Here is a 21,883-nt window from a genome sequence, read left to right as displayed (position 1 = left end):
GCACCAGCCACAACATATTTTGGTTGTCACTTACAAGGATTATATTGAAACAACTATGCACTGCAATTCTAACACACTATGTGTTTATACACTGCAGTTAGCCCCCGAAGCTTTAAGCTACCAGGAATTCCCATATTTCCTATGCACAAAATTTACTTTGTGCATTATTGGAATCACATTTCCAGTTTTCAGACCTCTTCCCCTCCCACCCCCACACACATGCAGTACGATATATGTGGTAGAGAGCACTCCAGTTTCCTCTGTTTGACTAATAGTACGTTCCTGATCACCTCAACAGTTTGTTAATCTTGGAGCTTCTGCTTTAGCTCTCATCTCATAAAAACAAAATAAAAGCGTCTGAGAACCTGTTCCAGGAATAATCTGTTTTATGCATAGGAAAATAAAGCATTTCATATAAGCATGGCTGAAAATCCAAGAGGCATTCTGATCAAACACCCCTAAATTCCAGCTATTACTTTAAAATCAAAATGAAAATCTTACATATACCATTTACAAATTCCTGTCTGGAATTTGTATTCTTCACCTGGAAATTCGATTCCCAGGCTTCACCTCTGATCAGAGAGGATAGCCAAGAAACTGACATCCCACATTAGCTGACAATAAAGTTAACTTGGGTAGAAATTATGACACATGGAGATGAATTTAATGCTTTCCAAGAATACACTTGTGCTACAAAGGTGAGAAATTAGAATGATAAAATCATCAGATGGCAAAAAGTACTGTCATTTAAACAAAAGTGTCTTAATAAAACTTACGGTAAAATGTGTCATTAAGACTGCTAGAATTGGCAGCTCTACAAGACGTCAAAATACTTTATCAAATAAGGAAATTGGAATCTGAAGCTAATACTCTTTCCTGCCATTCTCCAGCAAATATTCCTGTGGAATTAAGTCTACTGAATAACAAGAACCAAATCGATCAATTCTAGTTTTTCCTTCTTTTACAGATTGAAAAGAAACCAAACTCTGCCCCCACTTGCCCTCAACCCCAGCACAGGACACTCCCTTTCAAGTTGTATACAAAACCTCCTGGCAGGTTTGGGCAAGCTACAATCCAGATACTGTTATCAAAAAGCTACTTTGATAAGAACAAAACACCAGACCAACATTGAGAATATCCTAGTTAGGCATCACAAAAATCACACACTCTTAAGAATATGCTCTTTACTGACAAAATTTGGGCCATTATAGCTGTTTCAAAATAGAAAAGTCCATTTACATGGACATAAACTAGATCTGCGTGTTTGTGTCTATGTGTGTGTATAATTTTCATGCAATGATCTTAAAACTTTGGAGACAAGGATTATTTGCCTAATTTCAAAGCTTGTCCACATGGCAGTATTGATATGCACCAACTCTGCTAAAGGGCAGGAGAATGAAGAAGACCATGGCACACTTTCTTTTTAAACAATTTTAGGTTTAATTACATAATGCACCTGTAGATGTTCTAGCATAAACACAGTTGTAAAAATCTACATCCTATTTTAGGGTATTTTCCCACTTCTCATCCCTTAAAAGCTGTACAGTTATAAAAGTGTGACTCTCAAGCAAAATAAACTTTGTTTTTTTTGCAACATACAAAATAAGTTAAACGATTCGGAAAGTCTCGAGCCATTACGTTTCCCCATGACTGTGTCTGGCTATCCATAAGCATGACATGTGGCTCCTGGTCTATGACCAGAACTCAATAAATACAGGTCCAACAAAACCCCAAACACTTAAATTAGCAACTGATGAAAGTTAAGAAAACATATAGTTAGGGTTAACAATTCCATTCTTAACTTACATTATCCAGTGGCAAAATGAAAAAGGAGGGTCACTCAGTCCTTAGTGCATTTTCTAGCTTGTACCGGTTTGGCAAAAAAAAAACAACCACAAATGTAGTTCCTTTAAAAATGTTTTTTCTTATTCAAAATGTCTAAAGAGCTTAATTAAGACATCTTTACACATCTAATAATTTGTTTTGCCCTCTAATATAACTTATGCATAGGATAGACATCTTAAAGTTATTAAAATAAAAACAGCATCTTCACTAACTGAAATCACTAAATGTGCCAGAATTGGGTTTGCAGCATTTCCCAGAGCAAGATGGTATAAATATAAAATGCACACAAACAAACAAAAACAAACTGAGCTTACATGACCAAAATGAGGAGAAAAAGCCACTCATGGAATCCTAATACATTTCTGAGAGAATCGATATGAATAAAAAGTGTTGCACGTTCAATCTAAGGTGTTTATATACCAAGCACACTACATTTTGGCTTTTAACGACTGCTCACTTGCTGGGCAATAACCCTATCTTCAACAAACGTTACACAGTTCCTTAGCAATTCTTGGCACTCAAAAACTGTCAGATCATTTACGTCAGAGTGAAATATTTTTAAAACAAACTAAGTGTACACATAACACAATAACCCAGTTTTAATACACTGATAGCAAAAGGCTTTGCGTTCAGGATTGGCATAAAAACAATGAAGAAAATCAGCAGTTAGCTTGCCACTTCCAAGGTAGTTTATAGCTACACACTGGGAATGGTGGATGAAATAGGAATGGATTTTAAGTTTAATAACAGATATTAAGCAGAGGACCAGGTAGATTATAACAGATCTGCAGTTTTGGCATTCTCACTTCTTGGGAGAACCAGGAATATATTTTTAGAATGTCAAACCAAGAAAACAACTTGGTTCACAACTTTCCTCTAGACTTTCTGTAATTAAATGCTCATAATTTCATATCAGTTATATTTATCTGATTTTGTCAATGATTTCAAAGGATTCATTTTTATCCTAATATCTAAAGTATGTATACATGTTTATATATATATTCATTCCATAAAAAAATCTATAGCTGTGAGGCAATGCCATGAATTATGGCCCGTTCCATTGTGTTGGGGAAAGGCAGAGTTCACGTTTTCTGAGTATGAAACTTGTAGATTCTTTAGGTTCCTTTCAGTTGTATAGTAGTACAAACTAGCGAATGGTGAACAACTCTCAGCCCCACAAACATAAGCTAAAAAGCATTCCTTGTGACAAAGGAAATCCCATCAACCCCACTTAAAAATAGCTAACATTTTCCCATTTTACCTCTAAATAACAGGTAAACGTCTACATTTTCCTTACTATAGGTACTTTGCTCAAACATATATTACGGGATGGGTCCTATCAACTAGAAAATGAAAACCGGAGTTTATAATATCCTTTTAAAATTAGTTTGTTTAAAAATCTTTTTGCAACAGCTTCCTCATCATTTGAAGTCCTTAGTTCTTTGGCAGGTCAAACTTATTAAAAAGATTATCAGTAGACATGAATTTATTCTAAATGAAAACTCTTTACTCTCTGAATTTGCAACCTTAACCAAATGGAAAAAGATGTGTCCAGGAAACCCAACCTCAATATATCAGGTGTATTCTTGAATATCCCTGCCATCTTTCTCTAGAAATGTACCAACATTGGAAAATGTTTTACACAGAACACTATTTCATCAGTACAAATCTATAAAACCAAAAGGTGTATTTTCAGTCTGAGTTTTTTCACCTAATTCAAAGCCTCTGCTTTATGACAATTTAGCTTGTTTTCAAACCTTTACAGAAATTGCATACATAGCCTGAGTACTAAACTACATCTCCCATTAATACATTTGCTTTACACTATGAAATTTTGAATCCAAATTGTATTTTAAAAAAGGGGGATTAAAGTATTAAAGGACTCTGTTGTGAACCTAAATCCATGGCTAGTACTCCAATAACAAGGACTCAAGATGTTCTAAACCCTAGATGAACTGCTGCTTTCCTATGCACTGTCCAGTTCCTAATGACTGAATTATGTCTTGGGATATAAAATGTTTACTATTTCCTAATTTTTAAAAACTTCTTCAAAGTATGTTCAGAGTTAATATTTCAGTGTACAGACTCTTTCAGGGACTGAATCTAAACACCAATTAGCAGAGTTGTTTTTGAACTGTTCAACATTTAATCACTCATAATGAATCTCTCTGCATAAGAATTTATAAGTATCAGCTGCTTGGATTACATTCTTTGTAAATGAAAGTTAATTTAATCAGAATGTAAGGTTAGAAGGAATACACTATCAACTTAAAAAACAATTCAAGTTTGGTCAATAATGGGCAGCAAAAATGGTATCATAATGTCCCATATGAATGGGACATTTGCTGAATGAATCCTCAGTCTTCACAATGATAAAAAATTACCTTTTGCTCTCTGTAGCAGAAGAGTACAAAGAACTCCTTACTTCACATTAGGCGTCCTGCAAAAGAAATAATCTACCCATTTAATACTTATCACTTGCTTAACTGAACAGAATAGGTGGACGCAGAAGCTGGTCTGTCCAGAGGTAGAAACAGGGCACTTGGGAGTTTCCACACATAGTGGCTTGACCAGCTGCAGGACTACCAGTAAAATAGTAGAGGGAGACTGGGAACAGGATAGGCCACTGGAACATTCTAACCACTTACCTTGCACTAGTGGGAATCCTTCTATGGCCTGACTGTTAAAAAAGGCTAACATTCTTAAGACTTCCAAATAAAAGAAACGAACCTAACTAGAAAGGAGGCTTGTTAATGAATGTGGCTCCTTACGTAGTCCTCTGCTCTACTGTCTGTGAATGTGAGCCCTTCCCTCCCTTCCAGTGGAACATTGTCTCAAAATAAAAATCACAACTTACTTGGAACCACATGCTATTTGTGCACCCTATGTTTAGGCTGCTTTCATTATTTTATTTTTTATACAGATACATATACATTGCTAGAATCAAAGCAAAAATATTAATGGGCAGGTACTACATAACTAAAGTGAAAGAAAACAAACAAAAGAACCAATAACTGAAAAACAACAGCTATAAACTTTCAAGGTCAAAAAGAAGATTTAAGGGCAACACCTGTTGAGGAGGGAAAAGGAGTATAAAGTTTCTAGAGAGGTATTTATAATGCAAGTCTAATGCCAGCTTTTTAATAATAAAAAAGAGAAGTGCTTTACTATACACTGACTAGCACATATGCTTAATTTGGAAAGAAAAATTAATGAAGTTCTTGGGCCAGCAGCAGATATGGTGTGTCCATTGCCGGCAACAGACACAACACTGGAACATAAAAACCCAAATCCCAGGGCAAAAGTATTCACAGAAGTAATGGCTGAAGGTTTCAGAATTTGACAGGCAAGGTTTAATCACAAGTGCTACACTTTGTACAATGTTATTTATGGCTCTGCCTGAAATTTTACAGCTCAAACAGAAACTAAGGCAAAGCTCATATTTTAGTGTCAATTACATGTTAGATACACCTTTTCTTGAAACAAAGGGCTTAACTTTATTTTTTTAAGTGTTGAGATGTTTGAAATGGATGTCATGCCTATTAAGTACATCGGTGGTTCTCAATCAACTCTATGTTGGTCATGTGACTATTAATGAATTTTAATAGAAGTCTAATGGCCAAAGGCAAAAACTACATTCAAACCCTGCTAATATATCCAGGCAGATAAGAAAGTCCAACACACACACACACACACACACACACACACACACACACACACACACACACACGCTAAAACTCAAACTAAAAATCTCCCAAAGGAACTGCTTTGTTTGTAGACTTCAATTTGAAGTAGATACTAAGGGCAAGAATAGACCAGTTAAAATTCACCTGAAAATCCTTTCCCCTTCTTCAAATGTGCTAAAATACCACTATCAGCTTAGCATCTCTTCATGTATGTTATGTATAGATGTATTTGTTTTAAAATGATATTTTATATATTTAAATAGGTGGCCAGAACAAAAGAGTTACACTATCTGCAAAGTTTACAGTCCACTGGGCCTTAAAAGAAGACTACACTCATTTCACTAATAACTTTCCATGATAGTACATTAGAGGCCACCTCATCATCACTGCATAAAGCTGTTTTAAATTTGTTGCTAGCACGATCTGGTTGTCAAAGCTTCATTTTACATTTTACTGTACAAATACTTTTCAGATGATTTTTTCAAAACAAGAAACTCCGCTATACCAAACTTAAGAGTTTTTTTAGGATGGTACCTCTTCGGTCTCTTCTTTATTAAGTGTGGTTATCTCCAATAGTAAACAAGTTGATTCATGAATGCTGCTACTAAATGACTTACGTATGATGTTATCTACAATTCTCAAACTGCAACAACACAGACTCGAACTTTTAAACAGTCTGTTAATCATCATCTATGCCATGAATGTTTAAATATAATATATATTTAATATGAAAAAGCTAAAGCACAAGTGCTTTCTCCCACCCCTAATTCTGTTTTCGGCCCTCACAGATTCGGAATGCATTCTTTATCCACCCTTTTTCACAAAGTCAGGAGAGCTCAGGAAATATAAAGTCAAAAATATACAAATCTTTGTTGTTATTATAATAAGATTTTTTTTTTCCATGAATGAAATTACCAAGGACCATGAACTTGGAAAAAGAAAATCAAAAAGAATTTACAGCAATTATTTATCTTCAAAGTTCAAAACTGGTCACTTCACAGAAAGACTTCAGGATTTGTTGAAATTTTTCTTCTAAAAAGTCATTCTGTAGTGGAGTTTTCTAGGAAAAATAAAACCGCTTTTAATAACTGGCCCGCTGGTATGAGAGCTACCGTGGAATAAATTAGCACAAAAATGGAAAAAAAGTCTTATAACTGTTCACTGTTACAGACGTAATCAACAAGGTCAGTCACTCTCAAAAGCTCATCTTCGTCCTCTTCCGGTGCCCCTGCCTCCTGCCCACCACTTGTCCCATTGGGGGCCAGGCTTGCACTGGCTGTGCTGTTGTCCTTGGGGGTCTGAGGCTTCTCAGCTGGCTTGCCAATCAAATTCTCAATGGCTTTGCCAGGACTCTGTCCATTGGTGGAAGGTAAGTCCACTAAGCTATAGTCCAATGGGCTTCCCACCTTGCCTACATTTTCAAAGTCCTCTTCCTCATCACTGTCTATCCGATAGGGCTTCTTGGTGCTCTCCTGTTCTGAGGGCAGGACCCTGGGCTGGCTATCACGGGCAGGCTGATCTGCATCTCCATGAACATTGTCACAACTCTCCTCCTCGTCTGTCTCAATCCGGTGTAGCCGTTTTCGGGATGGTTTGTCTTCCTCTTCTGCTTCTGAATACTCATCTGCGCTTCGACCCCGCTTTCGAAGTGACCGCTTTGATTCTTTAGCTAGCTCCTCATCTTCAGAGTTCTTGGACATATAGCTCTCTAGAATAAACAGCACATTTAACCATAAACAATTTGAGTACTTCTCCTTTTCCTCCCCATTCACGACGTGTCCTGCTTTCAGACTTGTTTGTACACAAATATGTCCCTTCAATAATTGGCCTGATTTTTCCTTCCTCTCAGTCCCATAACAATACCCAATAGGATTCATGTGTACCTATGATTTTAGGAAAGAGCAAAATCAGATTTCTTAGCGAAATCTTGCCCAACTCTGGACAACTGAAACACTGTGCTGACTCTCATCCCATGTTATTAAATGTCCTTGCTAGTCTTTAAATGTCTTCCCTTGTCTATACTTACATCTATGTGATCCTGTGATCCGACCTAGTCTCATGGCTTGGCATAACATGTATATGTGGTAACTCTCACATTTGATTTTAGGTATCCCCTAAATTCCAGACTCATGTTATCATATTGCTTACTCAACACCTATGCTTGGATTTCTAAACAGACATCTCAAACCTAATGTGTTATCTGTGCTCCTAAACCCCCCACCTCAAATTTGTGCTATTCTCATCTTCACCTTCTCGGTTATTGACAACTCTATTCTTCCGATTGCTCACTTATCCTTGATTCCTTCCTTTCTACTATCTAATGCAACAGTTAATCCTTTAGGTCTACCTTCAAAATATATCCATAATTTGACTTTTCATCTCTTTACTGCTTCTACCCTACTCTTACCTACCATCATCTCTCACCTGGCCTATTTCAATGGCCTCCCACCTGCTCCTAGATTCTAACCATGTCCCCTTCAATTAATGCATAACACAGCTACCATAATTAAACAAAAACATGTCAGTCCTGTCACTCCCTCCTACAAAATTCTCATTATTTCTCATTTACACCAAATAAAATCTTAAGTCTATATACAATGGCCTACTACACTATCCAATGTTGTAGCCAGTAATGACATATGGCTACTTTAAATTTAAATTAGAATTAGATAAAAATTAAAAATTCAGTTCCTCCATTACACTAGCCACATTTCAAGTGATGAATAGTCACATAATACTAGTGGCTACTACTTAAACAGCACACAGAACGTTCCCATCAGTGCAGAAAGTTCAACTGAACAGCACTGATACTCCTCAGGGGTTGGCAAGATATTTTTGTAAAGGGCAGTCTCTATTACAACCATTCAACTTTGTGGGAAAGCAGTACAGACTGTATGTAAAAAAAAATTGCTATGGCTATGTTCCATTATAACTTGATTTAGAAAGTATTTATTTACACAAAACAGGTAGGCTGTAGTTTGCTGATTATTGCTCAATATGATCTAGTCCCTGTTGATCTCCCTGCTTCATCTCATCCTTTTCTTCCTCTCCAACCTGGCCTCCCTTCTATTCTTTGAACATGCCAGGCACAAACTTGCCTTATGACCTTCACCTTGTGGTTTCATGTGCCTGAATCACTCTTCTTAGATAACTGCATGACACACACTCAACATTTCTTTCAGGTCTTTAATCAAATGTTGTCTTCTTAGAGAGATATTCACGTGGTACCGAACCTGAAATTCCAACTACTTTCCCAACCCAACTTTTTCCCTTATTTTTCTCTATAGCTTTTTATCTCCACCTAATAGATCATATATTCTACTTATTTAACTTGTATATTATCTTTCTATCCCACCCCCCATTAAAAGTGACATGACGAAGTTACCCATGGTTTTTGGCTCTTTTGTTCACTTTCCTATTCTCAGTGCCTAGAATAGTGAATAGTTCAATAAGTATTTGTTTTTTTATAGTTGAATTAATGAATTCATATTTGTTTTTAATGACACAAGAAGATAGCACACACTCAACCAGAAGTTCACCTTCCTTCTTTAGCCTCCCCTATTCAAATATATTTCACCCTTTTCTCTCCTGGCATGGACTTACACATAATTGATAAGGATCTATGAAAGCAAACAATCTTCAAAACAGATAATTAAATATATAAAAAAGAAAGAGGAATAGGAGAGAGTTAGAATCATTTAATAAACTTAGAAAGAATTCTGGAATAACTCCAAACACTAAATGGAGGCCCTGGACAGGTGGCTCAATTGGTTGGAGGGTCATCCATGCACCTGGCCGGTTGGGCTCAGTGGATAGAGCGTCGGCCTGTGGACTGAAGAATCCCAGGTTCAATTCCGGGCAAGGGCACATGCCCGGGTTGCAGGCTCAACCCCCCAGTGAGGGGCGTGCAGTAGGCAGCCAATCAATGGTTCCCTCTCATCATTGATGTTTCTATCTCTCTCCCTCTCCCTCTCAGAAATCAATAAAAGAAATATATTTTAAAAAAAGGTTTTGGGCCCTAGCCGGTTTGGCTCAGTGGATAGAGCGTCAGCCTGCGGACTGAAGCGTCCCCGGGTTCGATTCCGGTCAAGGGCATGTACCTGGGTTGTGGGCACATCCCCAGTAGGTGTGCAGGAGGCAGCTGATCGATATTTCTCTCTCATCGATGTTTCTAACTTTTTATCCCTCTCCCTTCCTCTCTGTAAAAAATCAATAATATATTAAAAAAAAAAAAAAAAAGGTATCGGGTTCTGTCCCCGGTCAGTGCTTTACAGGAGGCAACCAATCGATGTTTCTCTCTCACATCGATATATGTCTGTCTGTCTGTTTCCCTCATTCGCCCTCCCTTTCTTCCCCTGACCCCCTCAAATCAATAAGCAGATCCTCAGGGAGGAATTTTTAAAAAGTGGATATCACAAATTCATATTTTAGAGCTTTTCCTGAACTTCTGGTATGGGGCACAGCTACAGCTATTAAGAAATAAAAAGTACCAACTGAAGCTTACTGTCAAGATGGAGAGAAACAGTAAGTACCTTGGTTTGGAACTGTCCAGCTATTCAGGTAATCAAGTCAAAGGAGGTTATTTTGAAATGAGGGCAATAAATAATATGGGAGCAGAAAAAATCTTGCGTAGATCACAATTTTGAGATTCCTCTAGTTTCCATGAAGAATTTAATTATTACAATGGTGAACTTAAAAATTTGTATCTTGCCCAACCAACGTGGCTTAGTGGTTGAGCATTGACCTATGAACCAGGAGCTCACAGTTCGATTCCCGGTCAGGACACATGCCCAGGTTTTGGGATTGAACCCCAGTAGGGGGCGTGCAGGAGGCAGCTGATCAATGAATTCATGACATATAATTGGGTAGCAGCTTGATCCGGGTAGGGGGCATGCAGAAGGCAGCCAATTGATGTTTTGCTCTCATATCGACACCTCTTTCTCTCCCTCTCTACCCCACCCCCCGACCACTTCCTCTCTTTCTAAAGTCAATAGAACTATTTTAAAAAACTGTATCTTGCCCTAGCTCAGTGGTCGGCAAACTCATTAGTCAACAGAGCCAAATATCAACAGTACAACAATTGAAATTTCTTTTGAGAGCCAAATATTTTAAACTTAAACTTCTTCTAATGCCACTTCTTCAAAATAGACTTGCCCAGGACGTGATATTTTGTGGAAGAGCCACACTCAAGGGGCCAAAGAGCCGCATGTGGCTCACGAGCCGCAGTTTGCTGACCAAGGCCCTAGCTGGTTTGGCTCAGTGGACTGAAGGGTCCCAGGTTCGTTCCAGTCAAGGGCACATGCCTGGGTTGTGGGCTTGATCCCCAGTAAGGAGCTTGCAGGAGGCAGCCAATCAATGATTCTCATCATTGAAGTTTTTCTCTCTCTCCCTTTCCCTTCCTCTCTGAAATAAAAATATATTTTAAAAAATAAAAAATAAATAATGTCCTCACAATTAAAAACAACAACAACAAAAAACCTGTATCTTATCAACTAGCATTTATTTAAATTATAAATAGTGACCAGGCATAAAATAAAGAATTTTGTCTCAAAGATATTACTGGTTATATTGAATTTCTTAGAAATGGTATAGAGTTCATTTTATTTCTGCCTTGTCCAAACTTCTGTAAATTGGAGATCTATTCCTCACCTTCACTCTCTGAGCTGGAAAGCCTGCGCTTATGAACTCGTCTGATTTCTTTACCACGCCGTAAACTTTTCTGGGAACCTTCACTCTCTGAATCTTCTTTGTAGTTAATTTGTCTTTTCTGGTTCCTCCTTGACCGCCTTCGCCGAGTCTCTACATAATCATCACTAAAGTCATCGCTAAAATCACTTTCTATTAAAAAAGAAGCAAAAAAAAAAAAAAAGTCATATACAAAATTTAAGTTTGTTAAATAGAAATGTAGTTAGCTTAGGTTATAAGAATGCAAAGCTACTAAGAAGAGTTCATTTTAAACAATTTTTATTTTTATTTTTATTTTTATTTTTATTTTAATTTCTTTATTGATTAAGGTATCACATATTTGTCCTCATCCCCCCATTCCCATCCCACCCCCCCTCCCCACACATGCCCCCACCCCCCTGTTGTCCTTAACCGCTGGTTAGGCTCATACGCTTAAACAATTTTTAAATGAATAATAACTTTAAGCCCCTTATTTTCTTATTAATAGTGAGTAAATCTTTGGGGGTTTTATGCCAAACTTCACAAATGTAGCTGGATGGCTACAGTCACAACTTCACAAAAGTTCTCTAACAGCAAAAAAGTGATGAACCTATCTCAAAGAATTACAAAATTGGAGTTATATTTTTTGCTTTTTCTACATGGAATTAAAATCTGCAAAATACATAGAGCTAATTAAACTCTCAAAGCATTGCTAAATAGCACTGTTCTTGTCACCTTGGATCAATAAACCAGAGTCAGGCTATGGCTCTATGTCAACAGTATTTCAGGAGTGCTAATATTTTCAACTGAATTATCACATTCAGCCTTGTTCTCTAATGGACTTCAAACATTTCAAAATAGCTAGCCAACAATTTGAAGCTGTTCCCGTTGGCCAAATCTGGGACAAATTGAGCCTAAATATTGATGGTAACATTATATCCAATGACTAAAATAAGAATCCACAAGTACATCTATCTATATAAAAGCCTAAGCAACTGTTATGACCAGCGCTATGACATGCACTGACCACCAGGGGGCAGACGCTCAATGCAGGAGCTGCCCCCTGGTGGTCAGTGCACTCCCACAGCCAACCTCCTGTGGTCCCTTCCCCCGGCCGGCCAGTCACCCTCCTGTGGTCCCTCCCCCTGGACTGGGCAAGATGGCCCCGATCGCCAGCCAGGCTGAGGGACCTTACCCATGCATGAATTCGTGCACCAGGCCTCTAGTTCTGATATAAAGAAACAGGTATATAGGGGAGAAAACACTTAAGAACACCAAGTAATAAATATATATAAAAAGGAATGATGAAATTAGAAATTTATTATCAAATGTTAAAACTAGTGGGTGAAATATCTAAAGAACAGGATATTTACAGAGTCTCAAATTACCTCCCTATAATTTACTTATTAATTACAAAGGGAAAAAGAATAAAGAGACCTGGAGGATATACATTAGCCTTGTAATATTCCTGCAAAAATGTATAATCTGAATTTTATCACAAAGAAACAGAAAAACCCAAATTGAGGAACATTTTATAAAATAACTAATGTGTATTCTTAAAAAAAATGTCAAGGCAAATATAGACAGAGTTTGCAGCATATCCCAGATTAAAGGAAACTAGAGACATGAATAAGCACAATGTTTATTCATGGGATTGGATCCTGGACTAGGAAAAAATATTGATATAAGGACACTATCAGGACCACTGATGAAATCTGAATGTATACTATTGATTAGACCAGTGATGGCGAACCTATGACACGTGTGTCAGCACTGACACGCGTAGCCATTTCTGATGACACACACCCGCTGAGGCGGCCGCATGCCAAGGATGAAACATTTGCTGCTCCTGAGGATGAAACATTTGCGAAATAATGTTTTTTCCTCAAAGTGACACACTACCCAAGTTATGCTCAGTTTTTTGGTGAAGTTTGACACACCAAGCTCAAAATGTTGCCCATGACTGGATTAGACAATAGTATTATCTATATATATAAAAGCCTACGCGAGAGTTATGACCAGTTGACCGAACAACTGGTCAACCAGTCACTATGATGCACACTGACCACCAGGGGGCAGACTCTCAACAAAGGAGCTGCCCCCTGGTGGTCTGTGCGCTCACACAGCCAACCTCCCGCAGCCGGCCAACCTCCCAGGGTTCCTCACCTTGGCCGGCTGGCCCCAATCGGCCCCTATCAGGACTGGGCGAGACGGCCTCGACTGCCCCAATCGCCAGCCATGCTGAGGGACCCCACCCATGCACGAATTCATGTACCGGGCCGCTAGTACCAATATATAATTTCTGATTTTGATCATTGTATTGTGGTTATGTAAGAAAATGTCCTATTCTTAGGAAATAAGTACTGATAAAGGGGCATGATGTCTCCATTTAGCAAAAAAAAGTTTAGAAAAAAAGATAAACAAAATAAAACTCCACAAGCATGGCAAGTCAAGGATGTAATCCTCTTGTTTGTGCCACTTCCTCAGTAAGATGACAGCTACCTATCTGCCAATTCCACAAAACACTGTATTTGCTCTTTTGGCTGCTGTGCCTCCATTTATTGTTAATAGGGATAAGCACAAGCTATACCATCAACCCCTGCAAATTTATAAAAACTAATGAATTACCAACTGTGATCTAAATGTTAGAAATAATTGGTGATCCTTCTCTCTCCAATAGCTAGATATCTGTTCTCGGCTTACTGGCAATTATTTCCAAGAAACACTATGAAGATAAAGACTAGCCATGGGAACAGTTGGCACCACAAGGATTCATCACAATCCTAAAATGAATTTAGTATGAAGTTAACACATCCATCTGTATGTATTTTCTTAGAATGTGCTTTATATGAAAAATTTAGTTCCTAGCGAGTCATAATAATATAACTCAAAATTTTATCAGAAAGCTTATGTTACAATTGAAAGGACTTTTATTTTAAATACTCTTAGCTCCAGAAATCACAAGAATTTATTAAGTTGGTACGATGTAGACACAAATTATTTTTTACCAGAGTCTCTACTATTCTCATCAGACTCTTCTTCATCATCATCCGAATAATTTTTCTTTGGGTTTTTTCTCCGCAAACGCCTGCTTTGCCTCATTGGCCGGGAGGGATGTCGTCTTAGTCTTCGGCTACAGAAATCAGTGTCACTGTCATCATTAGATGGTGGGTCTTCTTCACTTTCATCTGGGTTTTCATCAGATACAACAAACTCATCTTGAGATCTGTCCAAGAGAAACCAGATGAATTATGATGGTACTTAAAATTGTGATCCTGGCCTGGCTGGCACAGCTCAGTGGCTGAGTGTCGACCTATGAACCTGGTCAGGGCACATGCCTGGGTTGGGGGTTCGATCCTCAGTGTGGGTGCAGGAGGCAGCTGATTAATGATTCTTTCTTATCATTGACTAGAGGCCCGATGCACGAAGATTCATGCAAGAATGGGCTTATCTTCCCCTGGCTGCTGGCACTGCATTCGCTCTGGCCCAGACAGCTGCATCATCGCCATGGCAAGCGTCCCACCCTGCCCCTGGCCGCTCAGCACCTGCGTATGCAAATTAACCTGCCATCTTTGTTGGGTTAATTTGCATAGTCACTACTGATTGGCTGGTGGGCATTGTGAAGGTACGGTCAATTAGCATGTTACTCTTTTATTAGGTAGATGTTTCTATCTCTCTCTCCCTCTCCCTTCCTCTTTCTGAAATCAATAAAAGATATTTAAATCCCCCCTCCGAAAAAAACAAAACTGAACCCGTAGTTCTCAATTCAAGTTCTAACAAGTCCAGCAAATCATAAAATAATGTTTAATGTAACATCTGAATACTTGTATCAATTTCCCTAAAATGAAGAAATGATCTGCTTAGGAGGAGTTAAGAAGGTGAATTGATGTTGATTTTCATACATACATTGCTTTGGCCTCTTGAGATGTCCCCTATGTGCCTTAAATTCAACATCTCCAAAAGCAAACTCATTATTTCCTAACCTACTTCTCTCTACTGTTCTCTAGCCTGGTATTTAAAACTACCACTCATCTAGGGACTCAAACCAGAAATCTGGTATTTATCCTAATTTCTTCCTTTTTATTTCTCATATCTAATCATTTACTAATTCCTTGAGTCCACCTCTCAAAGATAATATCTCAAATCATCTTGTACCTGAACTACTATAGCAATTCTCCAAGTAGCCTCTGTAATCTCTAGATCATTTCCCTTCAATACACCCTCCAAAAGAATACCAGGATAAATCTTTCTGAAATGTAAACCTCTTATTAGTCTGGTGTTTAAAACCCTTTGGTGGGTTTTCATCATCTTCACAGAGTCCTATGCCTGACAAACAAAACACTCCATCATCTGTTTCCTTTTCATCTCTGGGCCACATCTCCAGCAGGGCACTCTCTACCGCTTCCCCATAATTTTGCTATGCAGACACACCAGGAATTTTCTAAATATTCCATGGGGTTTTATGTGATTTCTCTGTTTAGAAGAACTTCTTTCTTCATCCTGCTTCTCATCCCAAACTGCCCAATTAGTCATGCAAATTTCATCAAGCTTGGTTTATATGCTGAGAGAACTCTGCATTATTGTTTCTGTACCTGCTCCAAGGGAAGGCTTTCCTAATATTCCATGCTGGATTACTTACCTCAACCTTACCTCTAAGGTTCACTAGAGAATAATTTCCTAATTACTTGTGCTTATCTATGATTCATATTTGACTAGCAACCACTCATGGACATGCTGGTAGAAGGTGGCACAGAGGTACACAATAAAAGGATGCTCAATTATAGTTAATGAAATTGAAATACAATTTAGAATCCTATACAATAAGAGCCTAATATGCACATCGACCAAATGGCAGAACGACCAGTTGGTGGGGGTTTGGGCTGGCAAGCGGGCGGCGGCAGGCCAGCCAAGGTGGGTGCCAGTGGGCAGAGGGTGGGGACAGCAGTTGGGGAGCGGCGGCGGAGGGGTGATTGGGGGGCAGGGCCGGAGCTGCCCCCTGGTGGTCAGTGTGCTCCCACAGGGGAGCACCACTCGGCCACAAGCAGAGCTGACAGCTGGCGAGCACAGCAGTGGCAGCCTCTCCTGCCTCTGCGGCAGCAATAAGGATGTCCAACTGACAGCTAAGGACGTTCATCAGTCGGACATCCCCCGAGGGCTCCCGGATTGCAAAAGGGCGCAGGCCGGGCTGAAGGACTGCCCCTCACCACCCCGCGTGCACAAATTTTCGTGCACCGGGTCTCTAGTATTAAATAAACAACCATAAACATACTTGTTTAAACCTAAAAATAACCAAGATTAGCCCTGGCCAGTTTGACTCAGTGGTTAGAGTGTGGGCCTGCCAACCAAAGGGTTGCAGGTTCAATTCCCAGTCAAGGGCACGTAACTCAGTGGCAGGTTCATCAGCCCTTGTAGTGGCGCATGTGGCAGGCAACTAATCTCTCTCTCCCTCTTTCTTCCCCTTCCATTCTCTCTAGAAATCAATGGAAAAAATATTCTCAGGTGAGAATTAAAAAGAACAACAAGAAGGAACCAAGATGGCGGCATAGTTAAACAACTAATCTGCTGCCTCACACAACAATTTCAAAAACACAACTAAAAGACAAAAATGTCTACCACCCAGAACCATGGGAAAGCTGGCTGAGTGGAAGATTTACAACTAAGAAGAGAAAGGAGCACAATCGCTGAAAAGCTGAGGTACGGAGGCACGCGAATCGGGCCGGCGGCGGGCGGCTGGGTGCGCGGCTTTTCTTCAACCTGCAGGGAGACAAGCTCCCGATCACTCTGAAATCCAGTTTCTGGGGACACTCGGGGGACCCAGGCATCTACGGGGAGAAGCTGGACTCTCAGCCATCGGGTCGGAAAGTGAGAGTGACTTTTTTGCAGAGGTGCGCCCAGCAATCATTGTTTACTGCACTGGAGCGCGGGGCGCAGGGACTTGGAAACGTGGAAAGGCAGAAACAGCTGACGGCAGCCATTGCCGTTCGCCACGCCCCAGCCTAGTGACGCCCTGAGACCCCGCCCCGCCCTGAGGCCCCGCCCCGCACATTCTACAAACCCGCCCAGGCTCCACACAGCGGCTTTTGCATATAAATGGCCTGTTCTGTGGCAGCTTAACCAACTGCAGCTCCAGACTGCTCCAAAACCGCCCAAGCAAAGGAGGAGAAAACTAGCCCTTGCTGTAGCTCCTGCTGGGGGACACACAGTACACAAGGGTACACCAAGAGTGTCCACCTCAAGTAACTGGGAGGCTGACCCGTTGAACCAATAGGACACCTAGTACACAAAGCTACCCTACCAACTCAGGGAAGCAGAGAATATGAGAAGGCAAGGAAACAGATCACAAACCAAAGAAATGGAGGAGAACAAGCGATTGGACATAGAGTTCAAAACCACGGTTATAAGGTTTTTCAAGAATTTCATGGAAAAGGCTGATAAATTCAATGAGGACCAACTAGAAATTAAACATACACTGACTGAGATAAAAAATATTATACAGAGACCCAAAAGCAGACTAGAGGATTGCAAGAATCAACTCAAAGATTTGGAATACAAAGAGGCCAAGGACACTCCTCCAGAGAAGCATGAAGAGAAGAGAATTCAGAAAGTTGAAGATAGTGTAAGAAGCCTCTGGGACAACTTCAAGCGAACCAACATCAGAATTATGGGGGTACCAGAAGAAGAGAGAGAGCAAGATGCTGAAAACCTATTTGAAGAAATAATGAACGAAAACTTCCCCCACCTGATGAAAGAAATAGACTTACGAGTCCAGGAAGCGCACAGAACCCCAAACAAAAGGAATCCAAAGAGGACCACACCAAGACACATCATAATTAAAATGCTAAGAGCAAAAGACAAAGAGAGAATCTTACAAGCAGCAAGAGAAAAACAGTTAGTTACCTACAAGGGAGCTCCCATACGATTATCAGCTAATTTCTCAACAGAAACCATGCAGGCCAGACGGGAGTGGCAAGAAATATTCAAAGTGATGAATAGCAGGAACCTACAACCAAGACTACTCTACCCAGCAAAGTTATCATTCAGAATTGAAGGGCAGATAAAGAGCTTCACAGATAAGAAAAAGCTAAAGGAGTTCATCACCACCAAACCAGCATTATATGAAATGCTGAAAGGTATTCTTTAAAAAGAGGAGAAAGAAGAAGAAAGATAAAAATTATGAACAACAAATACATATCTATCAACAAGTGAATCTAAAAGTCAAGTGAATTAAAAATCTGAGGAACAGAATAAACTGGTGAACTTAATAGAATCAGAGGCATAGAATGGGAGTGGATTGATAATTCTCGGGAAAGGGGTGTCTGTGTGGGGAGTATGGGAAGAGACTGGACAAAAATCATACACCTATGGATAAGGACAGCGGGGGGGGGGGGAGGTAAAGGTAGAGGGGGGGGTAGGAACTGGGTGGTGGGGAGATAAGTGGGGAAAAAGGAGAAACAATTGTAATCTGAACAATAAAGATTCATTAAAAAAAAAAAAAGAACAACAAAAAAGAACCAAGACTGTTCATAAATCTGTGTTAAATAATCTGAACATAAAAAGAGATTGTCTATGTGCACAAACACAAAAGCCCTGCCAGAGCATGGCCAGCTTCTCTGCTAGCACCATTTAAGCCTGAATCTAGGGACTGGGGTCAACTGGCAGACCACGCACCCATCACTGATCTTGAACTCATCCTCACTCTCTTCTTCATCCAGGTTACTGTCACTATCCAGATCATTTAATCGCCGGCGTTTCTTCCGGCGAGCAGCAGCAGCCCTCTGGGGTCGTTTATTTTCCTTTCTTTCTTCATCCAAAATAGTGGAGATATCTTTCCCACGGTGACCCGTGATGGTGGAGATATCTTTTCCTCGGCCAACTCCTGAATTCAAGGGTGGAGAGTTGAGGGGAAATGAGGGAGAGAGGAAGAGGAACAACTGTACATTTATTAAGTTTCCCTTTAATATCTAGAGACTGTCCTTATTTGTGCTTAGCAGCTCTTTACTTGATTTATTTTCTTCCTACAAATCTGCTGTTTTCTCACAACTGCAGCTGACAGAGCTCTCATCAAGAGTGATTGCATTTGTTTGTCCTACTAAATAGAAATTCACCTTGTAGAAAACATCTTTTTCTTACATTTTGATGTAATCCCTATACCATAATATTCACCCTTTAAAGTGTATATTTCAGAGGTTCTTAGTATAGTCAAAGTTGTACAACTGCCACCACTAAATACTTTCAAAGCATTTTTATCACCCCCAAAAGAAACCTCATACCTATTAGCAGAGATTCAAAAATCTCTTCTTGAAAGTTGTCTTTTGGACATGGCGTTAGAAAGAGGCCTATCAACTTTTTAAAAAAGTAACAGTGTTTGCAGGACTGAAAAAGTGAGAATTCAGCAGCAAAGGTGTAGTAAGGCACACGTCTCTGGAAAAACTAGTGACTTCTTCAGATCCCCTACAAACAGCCTACGTATAATGAACCCCTCCATTTTCTTTTTTTTTTTTTTTTTTTTTTTAGAATTTTAGTGAGTTTATTTGAGCCAAAATGTCGACATATGCCGGGAAGCAGAACCTCAATGAATTGAGATAATGCTCCGAGGAAATGGTGGGTTACATCTGTATTTATACATTGCTATTAAAGGAGGGACATAGGTTGGCTACATGAAATTCATTGGTGACGGATTAAGGAGGTGGGTTAAAGTCAAACGGTGGGAAACCCCTGGGATTGGATAAAAAGTAAAATGATGGACACATACCTAGGTGGGTACAGGAACAATTAACATGATAATGAAGGAATTTGAAGTATCTGTCCTGGCGCCCACCAAAACCCCTCCGTTTTCATAATAACTAAATGGAAACCACAATGCTCCACACTAGAGCACTGGTAATTTGCTATGTAGCTCTTAAATGAAATTACCTTTAAATTATACTACATTAATGTCATGTATTAAAGAGTATGAAATTAATAAACTGATTTTAAAAGGTTAAAGAAATATATTTAGCATGTTAATCTTTTAATCATAATTTTTGATATTTTGTAGCAGGACTGATGTAAAAATAGAAAGAAATCAGGAAAGTTTAACTGGGTTTTCCATTTGGAAGCAGGTAAATTTATAATCTACTGAGGAACATTTGCATTTTACATCAGATCATAAAACAAAACTTTTAAAATAAATAGTAAGATCCGAGTCTACACACTGACACTGTGTCCACAGATTATTTTGAATCTCAGACTATTAACATCAGCAGTAATCATGATAAACACTAGGGAGAAAGAAGGAAAAAAAAAAAGCTCACTGCTCTAACCAGGGCATTTTAGTTATTTTATTGGCTGGGGTTATAGTATATGAAAGAGAATGATAAACAAACACATACCTCCTCCATCAGCCTCTTTGATATCATCTTCTATAGCTTCATCAATTGCTTCATCAAACTCATCAAATCTAAAATACATACAACAATCACGTTACAGCCTGACACATGCGTGTCAGGAGCGCTGCCTTGGAAGTGAAAAAGGCCTGATATGAAACTGCTCTTGTCCCCTTTGGGACTGTGTTGACTTGGACTACATCCTCTCGCTCCGACTAGCCTCCATTTCTTTTGTAAAACTGGGTTTTGTAAATCAGTATCTAATACATAAATTGTTGTTTTTCACTTTCAAAGATCATCTGTACCAGGCACCAATAAATATTTTTGTAAAAAGCCAGATAGAAAATATTCCATGCTTTGTAGACCACACAGTCTCTGTGGTAACTATTCAAGTCGCCGTTCAGTACAAAAGCAGCCAGACAATACAAGTGAATGGTGTGGCTGTGTTCCCAAATAACTTTATTAATGGACACTGTGATTGAATGTCATGTAATTTTCATAGGATGTTCTTCTTTGGGTTCTTTACTCAACCATTTATAATTGTAAAAATCACTCCCAAGGAATTGGCTATACAAAAACTGGCAGTGAGCAGGATTTGGCCCACAGGCCAGTTTGCAAAACCCTAATGATACAAATCACTTGGCAAAGTTAACAAAATTAGTGTCCAGAAATAATACTAAGTTCAAAGATGACATTATTATTGTTATTGAAGGTTATATTATTACTAGAGGCCCGGTGCACCAAATTCGTGCACGGCTGGGAGGGGGGGGGGGTAGCGGGGGGTGTTGTCCCTCAGCCCAGCCTGCAGTCTCTCCAATCTGGGACCCCTCAAGGGACCTTCATTTTTTCCTTCAAGAGTGTGGTGGAAAACCCTAGATTACCTTCTTGGATTCTTATAACCCAAATTACCAAGAACACTGCAATTGGTGGTCTACAGGGAGCTTAGCCAATGAGTTGTCAGAAAAGGTATTTACTCTCAAAATGGTTTGGCTCAGTGGATAGACCGTGGGCCTGCAGACTGAAGGGTCCCAGGTTTGATTCCTGTTAAAGGCATGTACCTTGGTTGGAGGCACATCCCCAGTGGGGAGTGTGCAGGAGGCAGCTAATGGATGTTTCTCTCTCATTGATATTTCTGACTGTCTATCCCTCTCCCCTCTTCTCTGTAAAAAAAAAAAAAAAATCAATAACAAATTTTTTTAAAAAGGTGTATCCTCTGCAGCTCATGCAGCCCCTGGGTTGTGTCCACTGGGCTAGGGGCGTGTCCCTGCCACCCGATGGTGGCTGCCGGGGTCTCTGCACACCCCAGAGGCCAGCAGCCATCCC

The 21,883-nt window shown here is 39.6% G+C and overlaps 1 protein-coding gene across 5 annotated transcripts in view; it reads right to left on the bottom strand.

Annotated features, from left to right (window-relative positions):
- Positions 1–4,716: 4,716 nt before the first annotated feature.
- The window catches only part of RSF1 (remodeling and spacing factor 1), a 127,293-nt gene continuing 110,126 nt past the window's right edge, over positions 4,717–21,883 (bottom strand). For 4 of the 5 annotated variants that reach the window (XM_028158334.2, XM_008150009.3, XM_054724590.1 and 1 more), the window contains 5 exons: positions 20,567–20,634; positions 18,864–19,071; positions 14,204–14,421; positions 11,181–11,369; positions 4,717–7,239 (listed from right to left, as the gene is read on the bottom strand). In XM_028158334.2, coding sequence (XP_028014135.2) covers positions 6,680–7,239; positions 11,181–11,369; positions 14,204–14,421; positions 18,864–19,071; positions 20,567–20,634 — 1,243 coding nt within the window. In that variant the 3' untranslated portion in view covers positions 4,717–6,679. Of the gene's footprint in view, positions 7,240–11,180; positions 11,370–14,203; positions 14,422–18,863; positions 19,072–20,566; positions 20,635–21,883 lie in introns of those variants that run through there. The other variant, XM_054724591.1, reaches the window with a different exon arrangement.

This window comes from Eptesicus fuscus, chromosome 13, assembly GCF_027574615.1.
Source record: "Eptesicus fuscus isolate TK198812 chromosome 13, DD_ASM_mEF_20220401, whole genome shotgun sequence".
Classification (NCBI taxonomy): domain Eukaryota; kingdom Metazoa; phylum Chordata; class Mammalia; order Chiroptera; family Vespertilionidae; genus Eptesicus; species Eptesicus fuscus.
Note: the sequence above shows the minus strand (reverse complement) of the source record. Positions and strands in the feature narration are given on the sequence as shown.